The following is a 26,435-nucleotide window of genomic DNA, read 5'->3' on the forward strand; positions in this document are numbered from 1 at the left end:
TTGAGAGCAGTCCTGAGCAGATTGGGCATCCCTCACATTTTTCAGTCTTTATTCATGCTGCTGTATACTGACCCAGTGGCTTGTATTAGGGTAAATGGTTCTGTATCCGAACCATTCAGCTTCTCACGGGGTACCCACCAGGGATGCCATTTGTCCCCCCTTCCTTTTATCTTCTTGATGGACCCATTGATCCGCTATTTGCAGGCTCATCATCTTCACAGGAGCCGGCTGCTCACCCATGCCCCCCTGTTACTTTCACTATACGCAGATGACATTGTGCTCTTCTTGCGACAACCGACTGATAATCTTGCCCCCATAATGCAATAAATCATCATATATGGCAACCTTTCAGGCTTCCAGATCAGTTGGTCTAAATCTGAGCTATTTCCCCTAACCGATTCTACCCTGCGCATCTCCGGGGAATACCCTCTCAGGTGGGGCACGGACATCACTAAATATCTTGGTATCCGAATACATAGAAACATTAACCAAATATTTCAACCTAATTATGGCCAGCTGATGACGCATCTCGATGCCCAAGTGGCCCAATGGATAGGGCTCCCACTGTCCTTGGCGGGTTGAGTGGCTGTAATTAAAATGATGTCCTTGCCCTGGTTCTTCTACCTATTTTTGAATATTTCCATACCACTCACATTATCATTTTTCCACACCCTGCAGGGCCACCTTCTGCGCCTGACATGGACTGGCAGAAGACCGTTGGTCCAATGGGACACTCTGATTCTCCCACCTGAACGCAGCAAGTTCAGCATCCCTACTTTTATCTTTACTTTCTAGCTGCCCAATATTAGTACACATACCTGTGGTATCACTCGGTCACGCGGGTCCCATATCTGCCACCGGAACGCAACAAGCTGAGAGAGCTACTCCGCAAACAACTCCTACCAAAAGGCATCCGTTAGACCCTCAAGATATTCAAGCCGTGTCAATTACCCGTTGGGTATGCCGTAGGCTTTGCCGGATATTGGGCGACAGTCCCCTGTACTCCGCAGCTCAGCCACTGCATAACAACACATGGCTCCCCTTCACCCACTGGTGTGCCACCCACATCAGTAGCTCTGTAATCATGTCTCAGACCTGCCACTGCAGTGTATGTGTGTGCAGTTTTAAACTGCCAATTCAACCTGGCAAGTGTACCCACTTGCCAGGCCTAAGCCTTTCCTTTTTATACATGTAAGGCACACCTAAGGTAGGCCCTAGGTAGCCCCATGGGCAGGGTGCAGTGTATGCTAAAGGTGGGACATGTGCTGATGTGTTTTACATCTCCTAACCGCGAAATACTGCCAAATTCAATTTTCACTGTTGCAAGGTCTCTCTCTCATAGGTTAACATGGGGGCTGCCTTTAAATATCTTTTAAGTTCAGTTTCTCTTTGGTAGTAGATGAAAGTATGGAGTTTGGTGTCTCTGAACTCACAATTTAAAAATACATATTTTGGTAAAGTTGGTTTTTAAGTTGTCAGTTTGAAAATGACACTTTTAGAAAGTGGGCATTTTCTTGCTTAAACCATTCTGTGACTATACCTGCTTGTGTATTCAGTGTCTGGGTCAGACTGACAGTTGGGCTGTTTGTGAATCCCCTCCAGACAGTGACACAAAGGGAGCTGGGGTGTAGCCTGCGTATCCTGATGGGCCATCTGAGCTAGAGTGGAAGGAGGAATGGTCACTTACGCCTGAATGGGTTGTGCCTGCCCTCACATAATGCAGCCTCCATCCCCCTGGTGTGAGTCTGGAGCCAGGCCTGGGCAAGGCAGGATCTTTTGAACTTTTCTTTGAAATTTGCCTACTTCAAAGGCAGAAAGGGGTACGAGTTATGGACCCAAAACCCCAGATTTTTAGATTACTTCTGGAATCAAGAGGAACCTTTGCCAAGGAGAAGAGCTGGAGGAGGGGTACTGCCCCCTTTGCCTGTGAATGTGCTTTGCTGGGTTTGCCTGCAGTTGCTGCTTCTGCCTGAAAGAGGACAGACCGGACTTTATGGTATATTCCTACTTGTGAAGAACCTCCAAGGGCTTGAATTGAGCTTGCCTCCTGTTTTGAAGTCTCAGGGCCATCAAAGACCTCCTCTGTCAGCACCTGGACTCTCTGCTGAGATTTCTGCCCTGCTAAGTGGTGCCCCATCCAATCCCTGGGCCCTTGAGAGGTGAAGTTGGCAGAACAAGGACTGAAATCAACACTCAGAATACTGTGCGGGAAAAATTTAGATGCACCACCTGCAACGTGGCTGAAAACAACGCGCCACCTGCGTCGCGGCTGGGAGATTGACGCATCGTCGTCGACGAAACGATGCAACCCCCGCTTGAGGGCTGTTTTCCAACACCGTGCGGCCAGATTTCTCACGCATCATCGCTGGCCATCAAAAACCAATGCAAGCCTGAACAGATCTAAGGTACCCGTCCGGAAATCGACGCATCGCTTTCTTGCGGGAAAGGAAAACGGCCCATCGCTGACCCCACTAGAGAAGAAACAACGCACAGCAGGCTCACTTGTGATTACGGTATCGAGGCATTTCTGACTTTTCCGACGCATGCACGCCCCTGTGGTTTTATTTTTGAAGCGAACCAGGTACTTTGTGTAACAACAATGTTTCCGTTGTTTTCTGTGGATTAAGACTCCTATTCTTTTGTAAATTAATATCTTGACTTGTGTATGTTGGATTTTTGTAATTTTGTTCTTGTTTGAGTTAGATAAATATTGCCTATTTTTCTAAACTGGTGTCCATTTTGTACTGTTTTCACTATGTTACTCTGTGTGTTTGTACAAATACTTTACACATTGCCTTTGAGATAAGCCTGACTGCTTCTGCCAAGCTACCAAGGTGGTAAGCAGGGGTTATCTGAGTGTTTATCTCCATTGGCTTCAGACTTTACTGATCATTGTCCCAAGTGTCACTTTCATTGCCTATTCAGCCCGGTCATGCCCCGAGATCGCTCAGTATTGGATCTAGGTGTTCAAACACGTGTCACACATGTTGGCCACTGATTTAAGCCCTGACACTCTAGTAGCCCTTCTGGCATACACAAAGGACCTCGTCACGATCAACACAACGCCTGGCCTCCATTGCCTTTTTATTGGCCAAACGCCAAGTCGCACTATGGTGGGGGGAGGAGGGCCGGCAGGGCCGCCCTCAGACTGGCTTAAAAGCATGACATACTGCGATAAAGTTAGTGAAGACTATGACACTTTACCGACATCTAGACCAATAGATATATGGCAACCCTATTGAGACTACCTGTGCACTATTGAACCAGACTCTTAAGCTTAGCAATGTCATTCTCACCAACATAAAGGATGACCTGTTTTTTCCATCCGCCATGTACTACAGTAAGTAGCTCGCACACACTTACATGACCACTTGCTGGCCCATCATTTGCGATGTATCATTTGTGCAGCCCCAGTATTTCACTGCAAAATATTGGTGATGTTTGGCATTCCAACTGTCTACTGTTTGTATGTTTGTTAACTATGAAAAAATAATAGAAACAAAATAAAATACAAAATTAGAAGGTGGCTGAAATATTGCAAGTCAATAGAGATAATCACCAGCGAAAAATATACATAGGCTGAATCAAATGGGCAGTCAGTTGATATTGATTTGCAAGACTTATATTTAGAGGCACCAGCAAGCACCAAACATGGCTATTGGCATAGTAAAAAAAAAAACTTGAAGCTTGAAAATAGGAACTTCCATAAGAAGATTGGAACATTAATGACCATTTCCTCCCCAAACACAACACTACATCCAGAAAGCATGTTAGATCAACAAGAATGGCAACCCGAGCCGTCTCCACAAAGAAAACCCCTGATTTCATAATCAAGTTTGGAATGCAACTGACCACAAAGGAATAATAACCCTTAGGGGTGACTGGGTGATGAAATTAATTGAAGAATCACCAGAGCAAGGCTCTTGTTTCTCTAAAAATAGTGCTCCAGTGGAAAGCACATCACTTAAACAAAATGGTGGCTGAAATCCAGCTTCATGGAGAAAACAGCTGTATTTTTACAGAATTGGAATGCAACTCACCCCAAGGGAATAATAACCCTCAGGAGTGATTGGATGGTGAAAGAAATTGATGAATCCTCACAAGTATCAGCATTAACTCTCCAGAAACTGCATTGCAACAGAAAGCACACTACTTCACCAAAATGGCACTAGAGACCATTTTCACAAATAAAAACCTAAAAGTCTTCTTCAAAATGATATTTTACTTTCCCCAGCAGGAACAGTAAACCACAGAAATGACTGGGTGATGAAAGGTAGTGGAGAAGTAATTATAAGCAGGAGCCATTTGAATTCTTAGCTGTGTGACCACATGGATCTCAAAAGAAGGTGAACATATCTTGTTCTGCTTGATCACGCCCCGTGTGTTGCTTTCAAACATAAACTAAAACACTGTAGCTCTTATAAGATCCACTATGTGTCATGTCATACATGATATCATGACAAACAAATATCATGGCAAAGAATGGTCCACAGAAACTTTTTAGTTTCAGTAAAGATTTTGTAGGGCTAGATGAGGATTAAATGGTCCGTGCAAGACCTTCATTGTACTAGCTAAGAAACATAGCACTAGTTAAGAAACAATTTAAAAACAAGATTTATGTTTAAAAAATTGATTAGCATTGCTTGTTAAATTTGGGTTCCTTTAGCTTTATGATACGTATTTCATAAATGAGAGGGTCCTTATAGCTTACAATAGCCTTCAGTTATGGGAGAGTCTTCAAATGGCAAACTGATGAACAAGCTAGCAAGCGAGAACAAAAACACAATTAAAATGCATACTTGTATTGCATTATGTGCAAAATAGGAATTAACCTTGCTTCTGTGCTTGTGTATGTGTTTAATAAAACATTTTTAAAATATATTTTCAGGAGAAACAACTGAATTGCTTCTTTACTGTTATATGGATTGCTGCTGGTCCACCCCACAGTAGCCACTAGAAGTTTTTTGTTTATAGGAATACACACTTCCTCGAAGTGTTATGCGACACAAACTATTTTCCCTGGCCTCTGTTTTGTTCTGTGTGCAACAAATCCTTATATTGCAAGGTTATTAAAAATCTTAAATAATTTTACTCTTTTTAGCCTGGTCCATCCATAAGCTACCTCACCTGCTCCAAATGCGGTGCAAGCAACCATCCGTATGCTCACTTTTGTGCTTCCTGTGGGGTTTATCTCGAGCCTCCAACACGATTTGGTGTTCACAACAGTGTGCTCTTAAACACAGAAGACAGCCTGCTTCAATCAGAGGTAAGTCTCATTAGTAACTATCCTCATAAAGCCTTTCTCAGTACAATGTAAACTTTTTATCCTCAGGTTTGAGGGATGGGATTTCTATATAAACTGAAGCACACAAAGGAAACAACTGACCTGAGGGGTACTGTGGCCTGATTTAGAGGCTACCTCTGACAAAAACTGCCATTATATGGTCCACACGTTTGCCAGTGTAACAGCATAGTAACTGTATCCAAGGTGGCTACCATACTCTGAGCGGAGGGCTCCATCAAATTCAGAAGTTACCATTTCAAAGAAATGAAGTGTTTTGTTGCTTTTATAAATATTGTAATATACATTAGCAGATACTTTAGATGTATTTTTTTAATGGAGACATTTACAGTGCAAACTCGTCAACCTGCCTCAGTCCCCAGAAACGCTGGTCATTTAAATCCTCATCAGTGCAATTTGAAGTCCATGCACACAGTACAGAAGCAGACAAAACAACAATACAATGTTGCATATATTTTACAAGCAGGACATCATTATTCGATTGTTGACATTGCTCGAGCCTTGAATGACCACCCAAGTACGAGAAGGGTAAATTATAACATCACATGCAATGTACATATTCCAGCACATAGAATTACATAATATTGTAGTGGAAGAGGTCAGAAGCTTATCATATGCTCCGCCTCCCAGACAGCACGTACAAAGCAGGTCAGAAACAGAGATCCTGCAGACAGATGTTCAGAATGATTGACCGTCTAAATTTCAAGGCATCTCTGGTAGCTTAGTAACCCATATTATTGTAGTGCCCTTTAGTGCTGTCTCTGATGGGCTATCTCCACCTTAGCTGTGACTCATTTATAAACATTAGCCAACTACTTCTTCAAGTAATGAACCCACCTTAACTCCCATGCCATGGATGATTTGCATGTGGCTAGCAACAGTTTCTGTTACATTTCAGAATGAAACTAGTCCAGAATCACCTTTGCCATATATGATGGTGATATGGCCACTCTAGATGTAGTCGCTAATCTTTCACCATGTATGACAAAGTTAACTCAATAAAAGGTAGCAGTGGAATTAGTGTCCAACTCCCATGGAAAGTTGGGTCTAGTCTTTTACCATGGTAGGATCTTCCTTTGTTACCCTACTATTATGCCAGGAAGATCAAATATATAGACCCTGGCAATAAACCCCCTAATTTGTGGTGATTTTCTGTTATCGGTATGTGGTGTTAGACAGTCCGGCAACAGTGAAGTCGATCAGTTCATGTAATCTGGAAAGCATCCATAAGCTTGAATCCCTCATTGAGGAAAAGAGCTGGATTTAAAAGTATTAAAAACAGCTTTGCCATGACCTCACAGTGACCTCATTAAACACGGTTTACTGTTGTTTTCGAACTCCTGATCCTGAGAGACAAAATATCTATCGGAGAACTTTAGGGCACATCCTTAATGAAAAGAATGTTTTTTTCACCCTTTGAGCTGTGATTTCTAACAAGTTTGTAGCAGACAGACAACACTAAAGATTGCCTTTTTGGTATGTATTTCTGTGACCGTTGTTCAGTGCTTTCTGAAACTATTCCAATTACATTCTTAACTTTTATACTTAGGTGCATGGGATTGTGGAAAGAGTCTTTATTATAAATGGCAATGTAAGTTTTTTTGAGCTGCCAAATTGTTAATATGTGGTTACTCCTTTAGAGCTAAGTTTTGTTTGTGTTTTTTTTTTTTTAACTATCTTACTCCAAAAGACTAAGGCCCTCATTATGACTTTGGAGGTCTGAGGACTGCTAAAGCCGCAGTCGTGGTCAGACCTCACACATCTGGCAGTCCGACTGGCAAATTACGACCCTGGCGGTCAGACCACTGACAGGAACAAGGTTCCCGAGAGTGGGGCAGTGGTCGGAGTCGTGGTCAGCCACGGCGTCACTGAGTTCAGTGCCGCTGTGCTGATCATGAGCCCAGTTTCCGCCAGTCTTTTCTTGGCAAGGACTCCACCATGAAAAGGCTGGCAGAAAGCCAGTGCTGGGGGACCCCTTGCCCAGCACTCTCGGAATGCACACAGCTACAGTTGACAGTGTGCATTTCGAGGGTGCTGGGAGCATCCTCTGTGCGACGGCGTTGGCTTCGGCTCCAGTGCTGCCGCACGGTTTCCACTGACGTTTCCGCCAGTCAGCCCAGTGGAAACCTTGTAATCAGCCTGGGGGGAGACCACAAGTTCCGCGGCGGCCTCCTCTCCATGGGGCTGGTGGGCCGAGTATCCACCTGCCAACCTCGTATTGAGGCCCAAAATGTGTTTTCTGCCACAGATGATTAACTATGATATTAAACTTACCAAAAAACATTCTTATCTCTATCTATAGACTTTAATAGGTCATCCCAATGTATTCCACCTTTGGGTTATTACAGAATGTAACTTGTGATGCATAGTGCTGTCATAACAGGAAGACGCCTGACCTTCACCTACACTGTGGCATGCTTATGTCGAGGGTTCACTTCTTTGTGGAAAGCTATACCCACTGGGAATTATGAAGAATATGCAATGTTAATAATATTTTGAATGGTAACTTGTTTTGTGAACTTCGCAGCCCTTTAATATCTGATGCACACTCCAGGTATTTTCTTAAAATTGTAACTATCTCATTATTGGCACTGCAGACATGTATCAGACTGCTTTAAGGAGACTCCTTTGTTGTCGCTTAGTATACATGCCAGAGGTCCCAATCAAATGCACCAAACCTGAAAGTGTAGCATAGACACTACTTATTGAGTTAGTCAGACATCCTCATGTGAATTCTAGAGCTTATTATTAACTGCTGCTTGGCAAGCAGGTTCTTGAAATGACCACTTGATGTTGATCCCTGCATATGAGCAATGAGCTCAAATTGAGGGCTGGTAACGAGTTTGATAGAATATATTTGGTGATTTAAAATGCCATCAATTTGAACATATTAGCTATAAATTCTTAAAATAAACCATTTTTTTAAAGATTAATTGTAGATATAAAAGTGATTGTTTAATTTGTGATGGTGAATTGATAGCATAGTACGAAATAAGACGAATCAATTTTTCATATGAAATGAGGATAAATATGAAGAAAAGGAAATAAATAAAGAAAAAAGAGGAAAAAGAACACAAAATTACTCTGCCCCCCGAAACCTCGACTTGTCTCTTTTCATATGTCAAGCTGTTATCAGACACGACAAGTCTGGGATGGTATTCTTACAGCAATTAGAGACACTAGCTATTTATCATGCAAGTTTACATTTTATAAGAAATTCCCTCACAATTAGAAGACATTATGATGTGTTTCTATAAGATGTATTTATAGGCGAATTGTATGTTTGGCTCCTCTATGAAATCCTAAACATTTAGAGAAATGTCCTTACAAATAGCAAGCATTATGCGTTCTGACATCATTTCTTTCATAGGATATATCTATAGGAAAACTGTATGTATGTCTTTTTTAAGTATTGACTAATATTTTATTATCTTGTGAGCCTTTCAAAACATAAATGAACCGCAAGAGATTGTGAATGTAAATTTTGTTTTAGACTTTTATAGCTTTTCAAGCCGAATAACGATTATTGACTGACTAACATATTCATTATAAATATATGTATGCACAAAAAGCTTTTTTTAAACATACATTTCTAGTATTAATAATGTTTAGAAACTTCTACACTATGAATCAATCTTTGAGAACTATTAATATATATATATTATTAAAAAATGAAAAAGAAGGCCATAAAACCTCTGTAATTTCCTGAGGGTCCCATTTACCTAACTTAAGACTGTCAACTTATAAACATATAACATTACACTAAGAAACATAACATATATTTTTATGTTATTTTCAAATTCTAGTTACTAGTTCGATTGCAACCACGATTAGTAAATGTATAATTTTCCCCTTTAAGGATAGATTTTTCCATTCATCTAAGAGACCCAATACAATATTACTGAAACAAAATAGAACAGCTGTACCTATGATTTAATTAGTCTTTTTCCAAATCTCTAACCATTTTCTTAACAGTTTGACATTCAGAAAATAAGTGGATGAATACACATACACCAATATAATGTTTGCATGACCAGTACAACTATTTGGATATAAGTGTAACTTAAATAACATTGAGAATGTGATAAAAGCTATAAGCAAATGAATAACATTTTAGATTTACTGGCAGACTTTGATGCTGAGTCTCTTTTTACGAATAAAATTCCAAGTAGTCATAGACCATTACAGGTTTAGTTTTGATTCCCAAATGTGTCAAATGTGCAATTTCTCCTCATGTATTTGACAGTAGATAATACTTCATATATTTTTGAAGCTTTAAGAATTGTGAGATGTAATAAAGTAACATAGTGTTCAGTTTGCGAAACAGCATCAGTGTTAAGAAAAGTCCTGTACATCAACTACAAATGTATTATGTTGTTTCCTGCTGAAAAAAGGAAGGTTATAAGTATTTTGTAACAGAGGAAATGGAGTTATAATATCATTATGAAATAATTGAGAAACAAAATAAATTTGCCTAGCTTTACAATATATCGCCCTTCTACCTATCATATTATTACTATTATTATACCATATAGATGAAGTGAGAAACTGGCTCTTACTTGAAACATCAGAAGTAATTATTGTTGGAAGCACTCTACACATATTATTAATCATCTGAGATGATAAATAGGAAAGTCTCTTTGTCGGGGTTATAAAGTCTTTAAAAAAAAAACTTACAAAAAATAAAAATAAAGGCATATTCAATTTATAGTTAGGATCTTAACTGGTAGCAGAGGGATTGTACATATTACAACTAGAATGCACTTCATTTTAATAGTGTTTAGGTTTTACTACCATGAAATACATGACGGATACCTGCTTTCAAAGGGTGTATTAATTTTCTTTTATGTGAAGTCAACGTTTAATATGATTGTACCTTCATTATTATTAGTGAACCATAGTCCTAGATGTTTTATCTGTTCCTTATTCCATACTAAACTGAAATGTTCACATATTTGCCATACAAACTTTACTCTAGAGAATAATCTCTTATTTTTCTGTATTTAAATTGTAGTTAAATATTTTAGAGAATAACTGAACTTCATAAAAGAAATAAGGTAATGATTCTTCTCGGATAATATTTTTTGAAGTAACACATCATGTGCGTCTGCAGAGTACTTAAATTATTTAACTCTATACGAAAATCCTCCAATAGAAGGATTATGATTTAGGGCATGATTACGAGTACGACAGTCCGAAGACCTCCTTACTGACTTTGGCGGTGTGACTGCTGCTTCCTGTGTAGATTGGACTGCCTGATTTGGATGGTGGCGGTCGGACCGCCACCACTGCCAACTCCTGACCCACTGTGGCGGCGGTCGGGAGAGCGACGGAATATGGAGGCGGTGCCATCAGTGGCATCGCCATCCATATTGCAATCTACCTTCACCGCCATCCATATTGCAATCTGCTTTTCCGCCTACCTTTTCCTGGCGGGGACACCACCATGAAAAGTACGGTGGAAAGGCAGAGAAGGGGCCACAGGGATACCCCTGCACCGATATTGCTCATGTTGTGGCCGGTGCACTAGCCCCCATGCCAGCACAGTTGGTATGCACACTGTCTGCCATGGCAATGTGCTGGCAGCGCAGTGAGCGCAGCTGGCATTGGCCTTGGCTCTCCCTTGGAGCCGAAGCCAATGCTGCCACACTGACTGGGCCACCAGCCCAGCGGGAACATCGTAATGCGGCGGTCTGGCATTGGCAGTATGGCGGTCCGACCACCAAGATCGTAAATTAGGCCTTTAGTCTGACCAAATGATTTCAAGAGCCAAAATAAAAAGTGGTGGTGAAAGAGATAATCTTGTCTTGTGCCTCTTTGTAGAGAAAGGAAAGGAGATTTACTACAATTTATATATAAAGCAGCTTTGTTGTTAGAATTAGGTGAATTAATCTTTTTTTAAATAGTCCCCTATATGTTGAAGAGCTTTAAACGTATACCCTATACCTCAAGTGGTCTACTGTTTTTTTCTGCATCTGAAGTAACTGTGGCAAAAAGGGAACTAGATTTGGAAACTTTCTGTAATATTTGAAAAAATACAAACTTTATCTGAGACTAGCCTTCCCTTAATAAAACACATTGGTTCAATTTTAATAGGTTAAAAAATTAAGGATTCAAATCAAAAGGCAAATATTTTTAAATATACCTTACATAGAATAATATTGTTCTCTGGCTGAGAAGTATGGAAAATAGAATCAGGAAAAGACTCAAACTCTCTCCCAAAGAATACAATTTTTTTTTTGTATAATTGTACCAACTGGCGAGATAAAATTTGTGAAAAATGCTGCAATTTGATAGGAAACCCTTCTAGACAAGGGACGTGTGTTTTTTGTTTCTTTTTAATAAAGTTATAGTTCTTAGAACATTATCCCACTCTCTTTTCCTTTCACAGGGAGGAAAATCCAATAACGGATCTTTTCTCCTGGAAATAGAAGAAAAATATAAATGAATATTTGTTTAATAAATATGTAAAACTTATGTATACAGTTTTCTTTTTAAAGTGCACAAATGGCTGTATAATTTCCAAATGGGGAGTTTTAAAATGGCCTTATTAAGCAATCACATAAGAAGGAATGGTTCTTTTCTTTCTTACTTTTAATTAATTAACTAACAATGTCCCTGTCTTAATTTGATGCCTGGGAAATTTGTCCCTCATTTTGACAATTAGCATTGAAGCTCTGGCAGTTGTACATTTATCAAATTCTAGTTCTACTTTAACCAACTTTTTGAGCAAATCTTTTAATTTGGAAGTAAAATATTGATGTTCCAATCTTTTAATATCATGGAGAGTCTACTTAGATTTCTGTTCAGCTTTTTACTTCTTTCTGTAAAGAATGACGTATTATAAAATTCCTACATTAAACTTTTAATGCATCTCAGTCATTATGTATGGATATATCAGCGGGATCGTTAATAAAAAAAATCATCAGCATAATTCTTTCAATTCCCCCCAAAAAGTTGCATTATTTAATAGTTCAGTATTAAATCTCCATATACCTCTACTATTTGTAGATGGAACCACATTGAAATCTAGCTATATAGGAGTGTGATTTGAAATTTAACCAGTCTTTGCATGTGTGAGACTATTGGAAAGGGCTTTTAAAAAAAAATATACTCTATTCTTGATATAATGAAATTAACCAGTGACAAAATATTATATTCTTTATTATTAGAGTTACATACCCTCCATGTGTCTACCAAACTCCTGTGGTCAGCTAAATTTAAAATCTTTCTGCATATTGCTAGGAATGTCTTTACATGAGGTAATTTATCTGTAAACACATCCACTTAGTAGAAATCCCCACCAACAGTGATATTGTTATTAGAGAATGCCACTAGTTTCTTATTAATTATAGCCCAAAATTAAAATTAGCCATGTTTGGACCATATATATAAATAATAGGAATCATATTCAGTAATACATGAATAGATACCTATCTCCACTCTAAATCCTTTTTGTGGATCTATGAAATAAAATAATACCACTTTTTTTTATTTGAGGCTGGTGAACCGTTTACCTTACTCACCCAAGACCATCTTAACTCTCACAATAACTCTAGTCATGAAAAAACACAAGAGAAGTAATAATCATTGGGTGACTAGGGGGTTCCATAGAGCCAGCGTGCAAAATGGTTGCACCTCTATGAGGGTCTTGCTGTCAGAGGAAATTGTCCATCATGATCAGACCTAAGGTGCTCAAAAAACCCTTGCAGAAAGGTAGGGGAGTGCATTGCTCTGCCAACTATGAGTGCCTGAATTTCCCAGCAAGACACAGTCTGCCCGGCTCTCCAGACTCCGAACGAGACTGTGTTGGGTTGCGTGACCGTGTTGCAGAGGCGCTCTTAGAGAAAGATCCACGTTCACCCCTTGATCGTGTGCCATTCCTAAACCCTGCAGCCCCCCTCTACATAAGGAGGAGTGGCAGTCACCTCTGTACTGACGTTGGCGGTGCGACCGCCGCGTCCTGTGGCAGTCGGACTGCCCGAACGCTGAGCTGACACCTCCCTAACAATGCACCATTTTATGTGTGGCAGGACCAATCGGATAACTGTAGATAAACTGATTTGAAGAGAGGGCTCTGAAGCCCTGTGAGGGGTAGGTGACACCCCTTATGGACATTGCAGTTAATCATCCTGCCCTATAGAGTTATTCCTATGGGCCTCTGGCAGGAATCAGGTGTGCATGTATTCTCCCTTTGGGCACAAAGGAATAACGCTGAGGCTCGGTGGGTAAATGTTCTTCCCCCAGATACCACAACAGGCTACTCTGCCTCTCCTTGCGAGGGCTGGGCCTGCCTGCACCCCACATATGGACAACAAGTAACTTCATTAAGGCTCATTGGGGGATAGGTGTTGCATACCAGACACTTAGATTGACTGCTCTTCCTTCCTTTGCACCTTCAGCGACACCTAGCCAGGACCACGTCTGCTTGTGCCCTTTCACCCCGCCCCCCCCAACTAGTGAACCAGGCCAGGCCGCGGCTTAGTGGGAAATGATGGGACCCAATCCTGATAAGTGGGGCCTCGTATTGTAGCCGCACTGGCATTTTGGCCTTATGAACCATTGTAAATTGCATCTAGCTGTCACCTTGCAAACACAAGAAGACTGCCACATGCGAGACCCTCCTTCAAGTGTGGAAACTACTTGGCCAGCAGCAGAAATTACAGTTTGAACTCGGGGTGGGGTGGAGCGAGGAAGGTTTTGTTGACTCTCAAGGCTTGGTGCTGAAATCTGACAACACAAAATGATGATGGACGGAGTGCTGTAACTTTTCAAACACTCACTCCCAGTCACAGATCTGGGTTTAATCCATTGTTCTTTTGATCACCATGCCACCCAAGTTTGGATCCAGCCATATATAAATCGGTCTTGACTGGAAACGTTGTGCTGTAATCTTTTTCCATAATAACTCAAATGTTTAGGATTGTCCTGTAAACTGTTGCAAGATGATGTCCTACACCTGACTACCAGAACAGCACAGCTATCCAGTATCTCATACCAGATAATGGCTTCTGTTATCTTGAGATGTAAAATTGTGTGCTAATTCTCCCTTTCTCTTTCTCCTGACTAAATAATGTCATACTGTAATTGTGATTCTTACATGCTATTCCTATTCATGTTACGTTTACTTGGAAACAATAAATACATTTTAATAAAGTATATGAATCCCACTATAATGTTTACTAGTATTTATAGTTAGTTGTGTCTAATACAAAATTATTTTTAACTCAAGAAACAAATTATTATAGAATAGAGCATCATTTATACAATTTAATTTAACAGCTTATTGACTGAGACAGTAAAACATGTAGTCTTCGTCCTTTACATTAATTTTTTAGGCAATTCCAATCACAAATGTCCCTATTTAGATTTTGTCACATCAACAGTCAAAATATTATATGTATCGGTGGGGGTAGAGATGCTGGGGGTTAGTTTTGTTTCAAATGGAATCTTAAGATCTGAATAGATGCGGTGCAGATCTGAAATACAGTTCTGGATATTATTGTGTATTATGTTCCAGATAGTGCAGAAGCATACATTTATGCTCTGTACTGCTATGCTTCTACACTTGCCCAAAAAAACTGTCTGTGTTAAAAACAATATTTGACTGTAAAACGTCAGCAGAGTAGTCCAGTATTCTACTGAACAAACTGCATATGACTGATATCGAAGTTAGACAGCCAACACATGTTTTGCAGTGAAATCTCTTCATTCTTCAGGGCTATTTAGTAAGATAGCAAAAAGGATAAACATCAAATTTTAGAATGGAGAATTTTTTTTTAAAGATCTAATACTCCAAAATATACATCATATATTCATGCAGATCAATTAGTCCCAATCCAATTAATTAAAAATGCTTTCTTACATTTTTAAACACATTTTTAACACATTTATTTTAAGCAGCATTCTTTAAGCATCATGGATGGACATAACTGGTATCAAATGATATAATAACATTCCTTCTTATGTGTTTGGCACAACACTTATATTTATAATATATACTTATAATTTATACATAATTTAATTATATAAAAACAGCACTATTTTACACAACATCATATCTAAAACTATTTTACACAACATCATATCTAAAACAGCAGTTCTAATCATTAACATCAATAATAAATTATTCCCTCGTCAGCTGAATCGGAGAAACCTAAAATCACCCAACAGATGACATTCATTCCTACTTTTTTGTCCTATAGGGTTAAAGAAATCCATCAACGCATAAAAACAAAATAATCTTCAACAGTTTTATAATTTAAAATTAAATATTAAAAAAAACAATCATTTCATCCACATACCACGAACATCCATCACATACAGTATTAAACAATATCTAAAATGTGAACAGCAAACAATCTATTACTGGATATCATAATGCACCATTATGCTCCTGAAATTGTCCTTGTAATATGGACCTTAAATGCCAAACATATTGAAGAAACTTCAATACAGCAAATACTACACACACACCATGGTGACAATTTTACATATTCACAAGGCAACTTGATAATGTCTAATTCCCATAGCCGGATATAGTAGGACGGGCCAGAACCAGGTCACTCTTGGCGCAAAAACAAACGTTATTGTATTTTTTTTATAGAACAACATGCAGTCAACATTTTCATATATTGCATTAGAGTACTCCCAACAGTGTCACACGTATATTAAACATACATTTGAAGAACATTTCCTACAGTATGCAATAAGACACTTTAACCTCCCCAACCACCCAGCCACTTTAGTAAACAGGACTTGTCACCTAAGAAATAATCTGTGTAAATTTTAATATTCTGGCAGATACGTGCCTGTGAGTGCTCCAGGTATCACTTAGGCAGCAGAGGAGGGCACAACATGTGGTGGTTGAAATTACGTAGCAGCCTAGGGGTAGGCGCCTGCTACTTTGGCTTGCATTCGGGTATCGGCTCAGGTGTGAATACCATATGCAGAATCGTCACAAGTGAGTAGTCGCCAGCTGTGGGGCTACCCTGACCAGTAATTGTCATGGCTGGGCGTGTGCCCCCAGGTGCCAGTGCAGGAGCATTACCTCTCACCAGCAGTGTGTGTTCCATTCCATTGAGACGAATGTCTTACGCAGGCCCCTGTATTCTTCTCACCATATTTCCTCACTTTCAGCCTGCCCCCAGTACGATACTGTAGGAAGCTGGGTTCTGGTTGCAGTACTGCCCTCACCCTACACACTTTTTGCCTGGTTTTTGATGGAACTTTGATTGAAGTGCACTGGTTTCCTGCTAACCAGGTCCTCAGTGCCAGTGTTCCTTCCCCAAAAGAAGACACCTGGTCACTTGATCCCCAAGTGGGCAGGCCCTTTAGTAAGTCCCTAGTAAATGGTACCCCTGGTACCTAGGGGTTGGGTACTGAAGAGGGGACCTAAGAGCTGCAGCGCAACTAGTGCCACTATTAGGGACCCAACACCAACCTCATGCACGCAGTCATTGCAGGCTGCGTGACAAGGTGCTCCCTAAAAGTGAAAACACAGCATGTTGCCATGTCACTGCATGTAATATTTGTGAGTCACCCCTACAGCAGGACTTACATATCTAAGACAGGGTGCATTATATTAAATGTGTGGGCCTATCTGCAAGAGCACATATGTCCCTGCTATATCTTTTTTCTTAGACATAGTAATTGAACAGTGCAGCAATACAAGTTCCCCAGCTACATGATGGCTGCACTGAGAATAGGGACGTTTGGTATCAAACATTTCGCATTAATAAACCCTCGCTGATTCCACTGACAGATTTATTAATACATGCATCCCTGAAAACCTAACATCTATTTGTGTGCGGAGTGACCAGTTTTAGCCAGCTTGCCACCACCAGACATGCGTCTGACTCTCCCAAGGATGAGAGCATTTGCATTCGGACGGGCATAAACAAGGAGTTTTCCTTTTAGAGAGGTGTCTACACCCTCCCTCCCCAACAGGTTGGCCTGCAAACCTGAGATTCAAGGCCAGGGGGTTTCAAAAGAAGCCCTCTGCCCTTGGTATGCAGATCTGGCTTCACTCAAAGGAGAGATGTCAAGCACCCTGCCCCAGGTCCCATTTGGCACCCGGACAGGTGGGAAATTTAGTATGCAGAGATGTGTCCACCCCTGAGGTCAGTCCCATGCCTAAGGTGAGCTGCTTGATGTGGACACAACATTTAGAAATCTGTCATATTGCTGTTGGCATATTTAGGAGCTCTGGGACATGGTTATCGCCACTTCACAGAGGAAGTGCTTATCTAGGGTGTGTAGTGACCCCAAGGGTAAGTGCTCATTGGTTGCTACCCTTCACTCCCCGTATTTACAGGAGTCCCTGATACTAGATCCTCAGATCTTCGCTGGACAAAGAGGAAGGAATGGACAAGAAGTTTCTGAACCCCGGAACCGAGGCGCTCAACTGACTTTGTGCCTACCTGGTCACCCTGCCTCCTGGGCCTGACCCTCGAGGAACAACTGACCTGTCCTTTCACTGCAGCCTCCAAGAACCCAGAATAGCTGCCAGTGCTTCACAAATCGCTAAGAACTCCTTTGGAGCAGAGTCACTGCTTCTCTGCATTTACAGGCACCATAGAAGGAACTGTGAGGTCCGGGACTGCCAAAAACCCAACGCCGGCCATCACCACCACATCCGAGCCGCCTGGCCTGAGCTGAAGTGAGCCAACAGTGTCAGCGTAGTTCCCAGGCCCTCCAGAGACAAAGCCAACCTTGAGTTCGCCCACTGTGGACTTTCTAACGGCGTCAGCAGCCTGTTTCTGCAGATCCCTGTCCAAATGTGAGTAATTCCAGCACTGGACCCAATGCCAAAAGACACCACTGCACCTGAGCCACACAGCCTGAGGAAGAGTGGACCAATGGTGTATGCACATGCCCAAGGACCTCAAGGGTCAGGCCCCCTGTCAATCCCCCTGGACTTACTTTCCAGTCCTAGCTTGCAGCAACTATGTGACCAGACAGTTTCCCCCTCTAGTGAATGGAATACCCAACACCTTAACACACCTCTGCACCCGGATGCCCCAGAGCCCCCCCGAGGTGAACTGTTGATGTGGCTTAGTCCTGTAGGTCATCGCTAAGTGCCCGAATGCAGTACAAGTTTTTCTTTCCCCCATAGGATTAGTTTGTGCACCCGATGCTGAAACACACCTGATGATCTTGGTATCAAAATTTATGTAAAAGGACATATTACTTTTATAAATTGGTGTTGGATTCCTTAATTGAGTGTGTGTCTGACTTACTGCCTTTGTGTATGCAATACATGCCTACCACTACCTTCTGATATGCCTAACTGCTCGACCACACTACCCAAAAAGAGAGCATTTGGGATGTCATTTGTGCCTCTGTGATACCTCTGGGGATTGCTTGGACACTTTGTACAGTATACCTCTTTGTGGTCCACTTTATAAAGAGCCAGCTTCCTACAGATACCTCTTCACGCCATGCAGGTACCATAGGGGTCAGCGGGTATTTCCAACGTTTCATGATGAACCTTTTAGCTAGCTGTAAGGCTAAGTTTGTGAAACATGCTACCTCCTTAGAGCATTTGGGCCATGGATCCCAGCGTGTCCCATTGTAATAGGCCCTTAGGTCCACTAGTGTCGCCTTGATTTCACTCCAGTAACTAGACAGCGGGGGCAAGTCCATAACATGCTCATTACATCAGCCTCTGGGGCATGGCAACATGGGCATGATGTGGAGGAAATGGAAAACATTTTATTAAGTCAATAGTGTTAAATATGCTCTATGTAGTACAGAGAATTGAACAAATTTAAACCTTGAATTATGCACCACTTTCTTGGGGGTATTCTAAATAAGCAGGCCCACTTTTTATCCGTTAACTCCCTGGCAACGTCTGCCTCCTATTCAGCCTTCAGTGCAGCGAGTGGCGTCATAAGATGTTCCCAGAGACTCCTGTAGAGCCCTCGCATGAGGTGTCTACTATGTTCCATGGTATGGAGCTCTCGACGATACTCATGCGCCATTGGTTCCTTGCTGTCCGCTGCCCAGTGTTTGCGAACATAATTGAGAACACTGGCATGTGTCAAGAATAGGGTTTCTGGCAGACCATGTTCATGTACAAAATAAGTATGTGGCATTAATGCGCTTTGCCAAATTCAAGAGCCGGAGAAGAAGATTTTGCAGGGCTGAATAGGACCAGCAAGGCCCAGGAGACTCAACCCAAGGAGGGGAGTCCGAGGTGACCCTCAGCTGCTGGGAGAATCACAAGAAGAGGAGGCAGCCTTCATAGGCGACTCACCGGCAGCAGGTACAGGAGTCGCAGTGAGGCCCACTCAGGACACCTGGAGAGGAGTCCCACATCGCTTTAGCAGCAGGCAAGAGACTGTGCTTTGCAGGAAGGAGTGCTGGGGACGGGCTATACAGAGCCCAAAGATCTGTTGGAGAACGAACAAACACGCCTTGGTAGCTGCAAGAGTCGCGGTGCACTGGAGTACTGTCCTGCAAAGAGCGGTAAGTTCTTTTCATCTCCCAAGTTGGACATCTGATAGAGAGGACTAAAGGGGCCACACCAGACCACCACATGTGATGCAGGATCCACGCAGTTCCATAGGAGGGAGGATCCATGCAACCTGTTGCCGTTACAGTTGGTGCCTGCAGATGCAGGGGAGTGACTCCTTCACTCTAAGGGAGATTCCTTCTTACTTCTTCTGCAGGCTGAAGACTCGTCACCCTCAGAGGATGCACAGCCAGGGAAATGTTGCTGTTGCTGGAAAGAGCTGGAGAAACAATGTTGCAAAGCGGAGTCGCCGCTGGAGTTGCAGATTGTCGGTTCCTGGATGGTCCAGTTGCAGTCCCGGTGGCCAAAAGATGAAGTGAACGTTGCAGAGGAGTCCTGCTGGAATCTTGCACGTGAAATCTGGGAACTGACCTAAGATGGAGACCCTAGATAGCCCAGGAAGGGATGATTGGTCACCTAGTAGGGTGACCACCTATCAGGAAGGGGCTGTGACCTCACCTGCCTGACCAGGCCATTCAGAAGTTCCCAGGGGCCTCTGCTCACCTTGGATTCAATATGTGAGAATCACGTGGCCACCCAGGGGGTCCCTGGACTGGTGCAAACCTTTTATGCAAGAAGGGCACCAAATATGCCCTTCAAAGCATACCGGTGGCTTGGGAAGGCTACCCCTCCCAAGCCATATAACACCTATTTTCAAGGGAGAGAGTGTTACCTCCCGCTTCCACAGGAAATCCTTTGTTCTGCCTTTCTCTGCCTGAGCTGGTCAAGCAGCAGGAGGGCAGAAACCTGTCTGTGTGGTGGCTGCAGCGGGGGCTAACCGGAAAACCCCAGCAGACTAGCAGATGCAATGCTTGGGTCCTTTAAGGAGCCCCCATAGTGCATGGAATCATTCAACCAATACTGGCAACAGAGTTACCATTATGTAGCTGGACATAGGTAGTGACCTGTGACCAGTACATGGGTAAAATGGTTTTGCCGCGCTTAGGAAGTCCAGTGTAATGGAGCTGGAGTTTATAGGGGCACCTCTGCTCATGCAGGGGTGACCTCACACACAGGTATCTGCACCTTGCCCTCTGGGCTAGGAGGGCCTACTATAGGGGTGACTTACAGTGATCTGGTGCAGTGACCTGTAGTGAAAGGCTACATGCACATTTTCACACAGGCTGCAGTGGCAGTCCTGCAGACGCATTTTGCATGGGCTCCCATGAGTGGCACAATGCATGCTGCAGCTCATGGGGAACCCCTGGAGCTCCCATGCCCTGGGTACCTAAGTACCATGTACTAGGGACTTACATGGGGGCACCAGTATTCTAATTGTGGGGTCTCCTAAGCAACCAAACTTAGAGGAAAAGAGCACAGTCACTGGGGTCCTGGTTAGCAGGATCCCTGTAAACACTGTCAAAACACACTGACAGCAAGGAAAAGGTGGAGATAACTATTCCAAAAAGAGGGTACTTTCCTACATACCCTCCTCCCCCCAAGTAAAGGACAATAAGACTAATCTTGCCTAGTTGAGTATTCATTGTCTAAGTGGAAATATCTGGATAGTCCATCTGCATTGAAGTGGTTACTCCCAGGTCTACGTTTCACTGTATAGTCCATTCCCTGTAGGGCTATGGTCCACCTCAAAAGTTTGGGATTTTCACTTTTCCCATCTATTTTAACCATAAGAGGGGCTTGTGGTCTGTTTGAACAAAGAAGTGAGTGCCAAATAAGTATGGCCTTCTTCTTCAGAGCCCAGACCACAGCAGGGGTCTCCCTCTCTATGGCTGACCAACGCTTTTCCCTGGGGGGATAACCTTCTGCTAATGAAAGCTACTGGTTGGTCCTGGCCCTCTTCATTCAGTTGAGATAGTATTTTCCCTGTCCCTAACTCAGAAGCATCTGTCTGCACAATAAATTGCTTGGAGCAGTCAGGGCTTCTTAATATAGGAGCAGAGCACATGGCCTGTTTAAGGTAATCAAAAACAATTTGACAGCTAGCTGTCCACAAAACATTCTTGGGCAACCTTTTAGATGTGAGGTCATTTAAGGGGACTACAATTGAGCTATAGTTCTTAATGAACCTCCTGTAGTGCCCTGTCAGGCCTAGAAAGGCTCTGACTTGGGTCTGTGTGGTATGGGCAGTCAAATCTAGAATGGTGTGGATTTTGCCGTCTAGTGGTTGAATCTGGCCTCCATCTACCAGGTGGCCTAGGTAAACCACTTTTCTCTGCATTATCTGGCACTTTGAGGCCTTGATAGTGAGTCCTGCGTTTTGCAGAGCCTGCAATACATTCCCAAAGTGGACCCGGAGGTCCTCCTAAGTAAAGCTAATGACAGCTGTATCATTTAGATAAGCTGCCCTGAAGCTTTCCAGGCCTTAGAGAACTTTATTCACCAATCTTTGGAATGTGGCAGGTGCATTCTGTAGTCCAAAGGGCATCACTGTAAAGTGATAGTGCCCACTAGGAGTGGAGAATGCAGTTTTTGGTTTGGCATCCTCTGACAACTTGATCCGCTAGTAGCCAGCAGTCAGGTCAAAGGTGCTCAGATACATAGCAGAGGCCAGAGTATCTATGAGCTCATCTACTCGAGGGATAGGATGAGCATCTGTTTTAGTCACAAAATTTAGACCCCCATAGTCCACACAAAAACCCATCTCCTTTTTACCATTTTGGTAGTGTGGTTTTGGGAGAAGTACTACAGGATTAGCCCAGGTGCTGTCAGAGGGTCCAATAACTCCCAGGTCTAACATCTTCTGAACCTCAGATATGAAGCATGATCGGGTTGCTTGTAAGTTTTACTTTTATCAGGCAGGCTGTCACCTGTGCCAATGGTGTGTTCACACCATTTAGTTTGAGCAGGGGTCAGGGAGAATTGTTCAGAGAATTGTCCCAGGAGATTTCTGCAGTCATCCTTTTGTGACTCAGAGAGGCAATCTGCAAGTACAACCCCTTCTACTGAGCCATCCACTGTATTGTGGGAGAAGCGGTCCGGTAGAGGGCCACTCTCTTCTTCCTGTCCCTCATCAGTTACCATGAGCAAGGTCATATCAGAGCCATCATAGTAGGGTTTCAGGGGTTCACGTCAAGCATCCTAGGAGTTCCTGGGTCAACCAAGTTTGTGACCTTACCCTTTTTCTCCACAATAGTGTGTGGTCCACTCCATTTGTCTTGGAGTGCCCTAGGAGCCACAGAATCTATGACCCACACTTTCTGTCCTGGCTTTTAAACAGTCAGCACAGCCTTCTGGTTATGCTATTGTTTTTGCAACTCTTGGCTGTCCTGAAGTTTTTGGGAAGCCCTTTTCATGTACTCGACCATTCTAGATCTGAGGCTTAAAACATAGTCCACAATGCCCTGTTTTGGAGGCTTATGAGGTTTTTCCCAGCCTTCTTTTACAAGCGCAAGGGGACCCCTAACAGGGTGCCCAAACAGAAGTTCAAATGGGCTATAGCCCAATCCCTTCTGAGGAACCCCACTATTGGCAAAGAGGACGCAAGGTAACAAGACATCCCACCTCCTTCTTTGTTTCTCATAGAGCCCCATTATCATGTATTTAAGAGTTTTATTAAACCTCTCAACTAGTTCATTTGTTTGTGGATGGTAAGGGTGGTGCATTTATAAGTTACATCATACTCCTTCAACATGGTTTCAGATTAAGCATATATGAAGTTTGCACCCCAGTCTGATACCACCTCTTTAGGAAAGCCAACCCTGGAGAAAATTCAGGGAGGGCTTTGACCACTGCAGAAGCTGTAGTGGTCCTAAGAGGAATGGCCTCTGGATATCTGGTTGCATGGTCCACTACCACCAATATAAATCTATTGCCAGAGACTGTTGGAGGGTCCAGACGGCCAACAATATCTACCACAACCCTCTCAAAGTGCACCCTTACCACTGGTAGTGGAATTAAAGGGGCCTTTGGAGTGCCACTTGTCTTGCCACTGGCTTGACAAGTGACAGGAGCGACAAAACTCCTCAGTGTCTTCTGACATATGGGGCCAGTGAAAGTGAGGGTTAAGCCTCTCCCAAGTCTTGCTTTGCCCCCACGTGGCCTGCAAGGGGAATATCATGTGCCAGGGTTAAAGGGAACTCCCTAAACTTTAGAGGGATAACCAGCCACCTGGTGACACCAGGTTTAGGGTCCCTTGCATCTGAGTATAGGAGGCCTTTATCCCAGTACACCTTATGGGTGCCACTTGCATCCCCTGCATCCTGTGGCGCAGTTGCTGCCTTCCGCTCTCCAGTGTGGGACAGGTTTTCTGTTCCAAACTGAGTTCCTTCCTGGTGGGCCCCACTGCACCCGAGAGCTCTGCTGTGTCAGCTTGGAGCTCCTCGGTGTAGCTTCCTCCCAAGGAGTAGATTTTACTTCCTCAGGAGTTGAATCCTCACTGGAGGCTGGTGCAGGGGTTTACTTTTTACCATTTCTGCTCCTTTGCTTGGGAGCCTCCTGGGCTGTTGTTCCAGGCTCCAGGGCTCCCTGTTCTTTTTGTTTCTTAGCCTGTGCTCTGGTGAGGGCAGATATGTCCCGAAATGTCCAGCATTGCTGCATGGGTATTCCAATTCCTCTTCAGTCCAAGCTGAGGTCTCTAAGTCATTACCTAGCAGACATTCTGCAGGTAGATCCGATGACACTACAACCTTTTTAGGGCCAGTAATCCCCTTCCCTCAGCTAAAGTTAATAACTGCCATGGGGTGGCACAAAGTGTTATTGTGAGTATCAGTCACTTGGTACGTGTGACCAAGTAGGTGTTGCCCTGGAGACACCTGCTTTTCAGCCACCATAGTGACACTGGCACCTGTCTCCCTGTAGGCCTCAGCCTCAGCACCATTTATTATGGGATGCTGCTGTACTTTAGCCATGTTAAGGCGACAGGCAGCTAGGGTGCCAAAGTCAATTCCCTCATCACAGACCAACACAGCCTCAGTGGTCTCCCTGATTAGCCCAGATCCCACTGCAGTCCCCAAGGTGAGCCCAGTTACACGTTTGGACTGACTACTGTTAGTATGGCCTTTGTTTTTACAAATGTAGCACCAAGGTTTCTTAAAACTGCAGGAAGAGGAAGAGGATTTATTCCCACCCCCAGAGGGGTTTTGTGGGCCTGCTGAAGACTCTTTATTTTTATATTTGTCCACACCCTTGTCCTGATGCTTACCTGCTCCCTTCTTTTTGTGGTCACCCCCTGTGTGAGTTTTTTTTTACTCACCCTGGTGCGGACCCACTTGTCTGCCTTCTTTCCCAATTCTTGGGGAGAGGTCAGATCAGAGTCCACCAGGTACTGATGCAGCTGATCAGATATACAGTTATTCAAAATGTGCTCTCTCAGAATAAAATTGTATAAGCCTTGGTAGTCACTTTCTTTGCTCCCATGTAACCTGCCTTCCTGAGCTTGAACTGAGCAGTCCACAAACTCTACCTAATCGTTTGAGGACTCCTTTTTGGTTTCCCTGAATTTGATCCTGTGTTGCTCAGTGGTCAAACCAGAACTATCTAACAGTGGTGCACTTTTGAGAGCTGTATAATTGTCTGCATGTTCCTTTCTAACAGGGAGGAGTTTGTCTCCGCCATTTGTAAGTGTCATCTCCCACCTTGTAAGGTGGGACTATCTTTCTGAGGTCCTAACAGGGCTGTGGTGTTCCCCATTTTTACTCTTGATGTAGGCACCGTGTACAGCAACCTGACCCATTGGATGTAGGCAGGGGGCTGGCAACGTAATATCCCATCTTAGGGATTTCATGTTGCCAGTGTTGGCTAATTATGGGATATCCCCTTCCTCCATCCAATGGGTCAGATTGCTGTACACGGCGCCTACAGCAAGAGTAGAAACTGGCCCATATCTTCCAGACTCCTATCAGGTGTCAAAAGCTTGTTGAATATCCAGTCAGAGGCAGCTGGTGTAGGGGTACTGCTCAGGAACAGCATCCATAATACTAACCAGCCGTCTTAAGTTTAGGAAGGTATTACGATGGGAGACAAAACTGTATTGGTCCATATGTACCAAATACAGTAATAACAGGAGTAACCTTAGGGCCAGGATTTTGCTAAGTATTTGGATTCTGTATTGAGCAGTGACAATGGTCTAAATGAGGACAGCTCAGTAGGAGATTTTCCAGGTTGTAACAGGAAGGCAACTAGTGCTCCTCTAGTGGAGGGGGCAGCAGGCCCTCCTTTAGGGAAACGTTGTAGAGTTTCTCTAATTGTGGAACAAATCTTTTGGAATATGTGGAGTAAAATTCCACAGGAATCCCATCAGAGCCCGGTGTTTTGTTTCGGGCTAGCTCTTTGATGGCACCTTGGATTTCACTCACTGCTATTGGGGCAGCAAGGGTCTCCCTCTCAGTTGCTGATACCCTCTGGAGTTTTGCCTGCCACAAAAATATTGTGATTTCTTCAGGGATTGGAGGTGGTTGGGCCGCATATAATACTGAGTAAAAGTCATGGAAAGCTGTGTTAATCTCCAGCTGTTTTACAAACTGCCGCCAATCAGGTGTATTGATCGCCAGTACAGGTGTAGGAGATGGGTCTGGTCGGATTAGGCGCGCCAACAGTGTGCCTGTTTTATCTGCTTCTGCATGCATTTTCTGTGTGTAAGATCTTTAATATATTACACGGAGACGTTCCAAAAGCTCCACATATGTTATTCAGGCATTTTGCAATTGGACTGTGGCA

General features: G+C 43.0%; 1 protein-coding gene across 3 annotated transcripts in view; it reads left to right on the forward strand.

Moving 5' to 3' along the window:
• Positions 1-26,435, forward strand: part of DZANK1 (double zinc ribbon and ankyrin repeat domains 1) — a 741,684-nt gene that overhangs the window by 347,399 nt on the left and 367,850 nt on the right. For all 3 annotated transcript variants that reach the window (XM_069234738.1, XM_069234737.1, XM_069234736.1), the window contains one exon: positions 5,102-5,266. In XM_069234738.1, coding sequence (XP_069090839.1) covers positions 5,102-5,266 — 165 coding nt within the window. The remainder of the gene's footprint in view (positions 1-5,101; positions 5,267-26,435) is intronic.

The sequence above is a fragment of the Pleurodeles waltl genome, chromosome 5, assembly GCF_031143425.1.
Source record: "Pleurodeles waltl isolate 20211129_DDA chromosome 5, aPleWal1.hap1.20221129, whole genome shotgun sequence".
NCBI lineage: Eukaryota > Metazoa > Chordata > Amphibia > Caudata > Salamandridae > Pleurodeles > Pleurodeles waltl.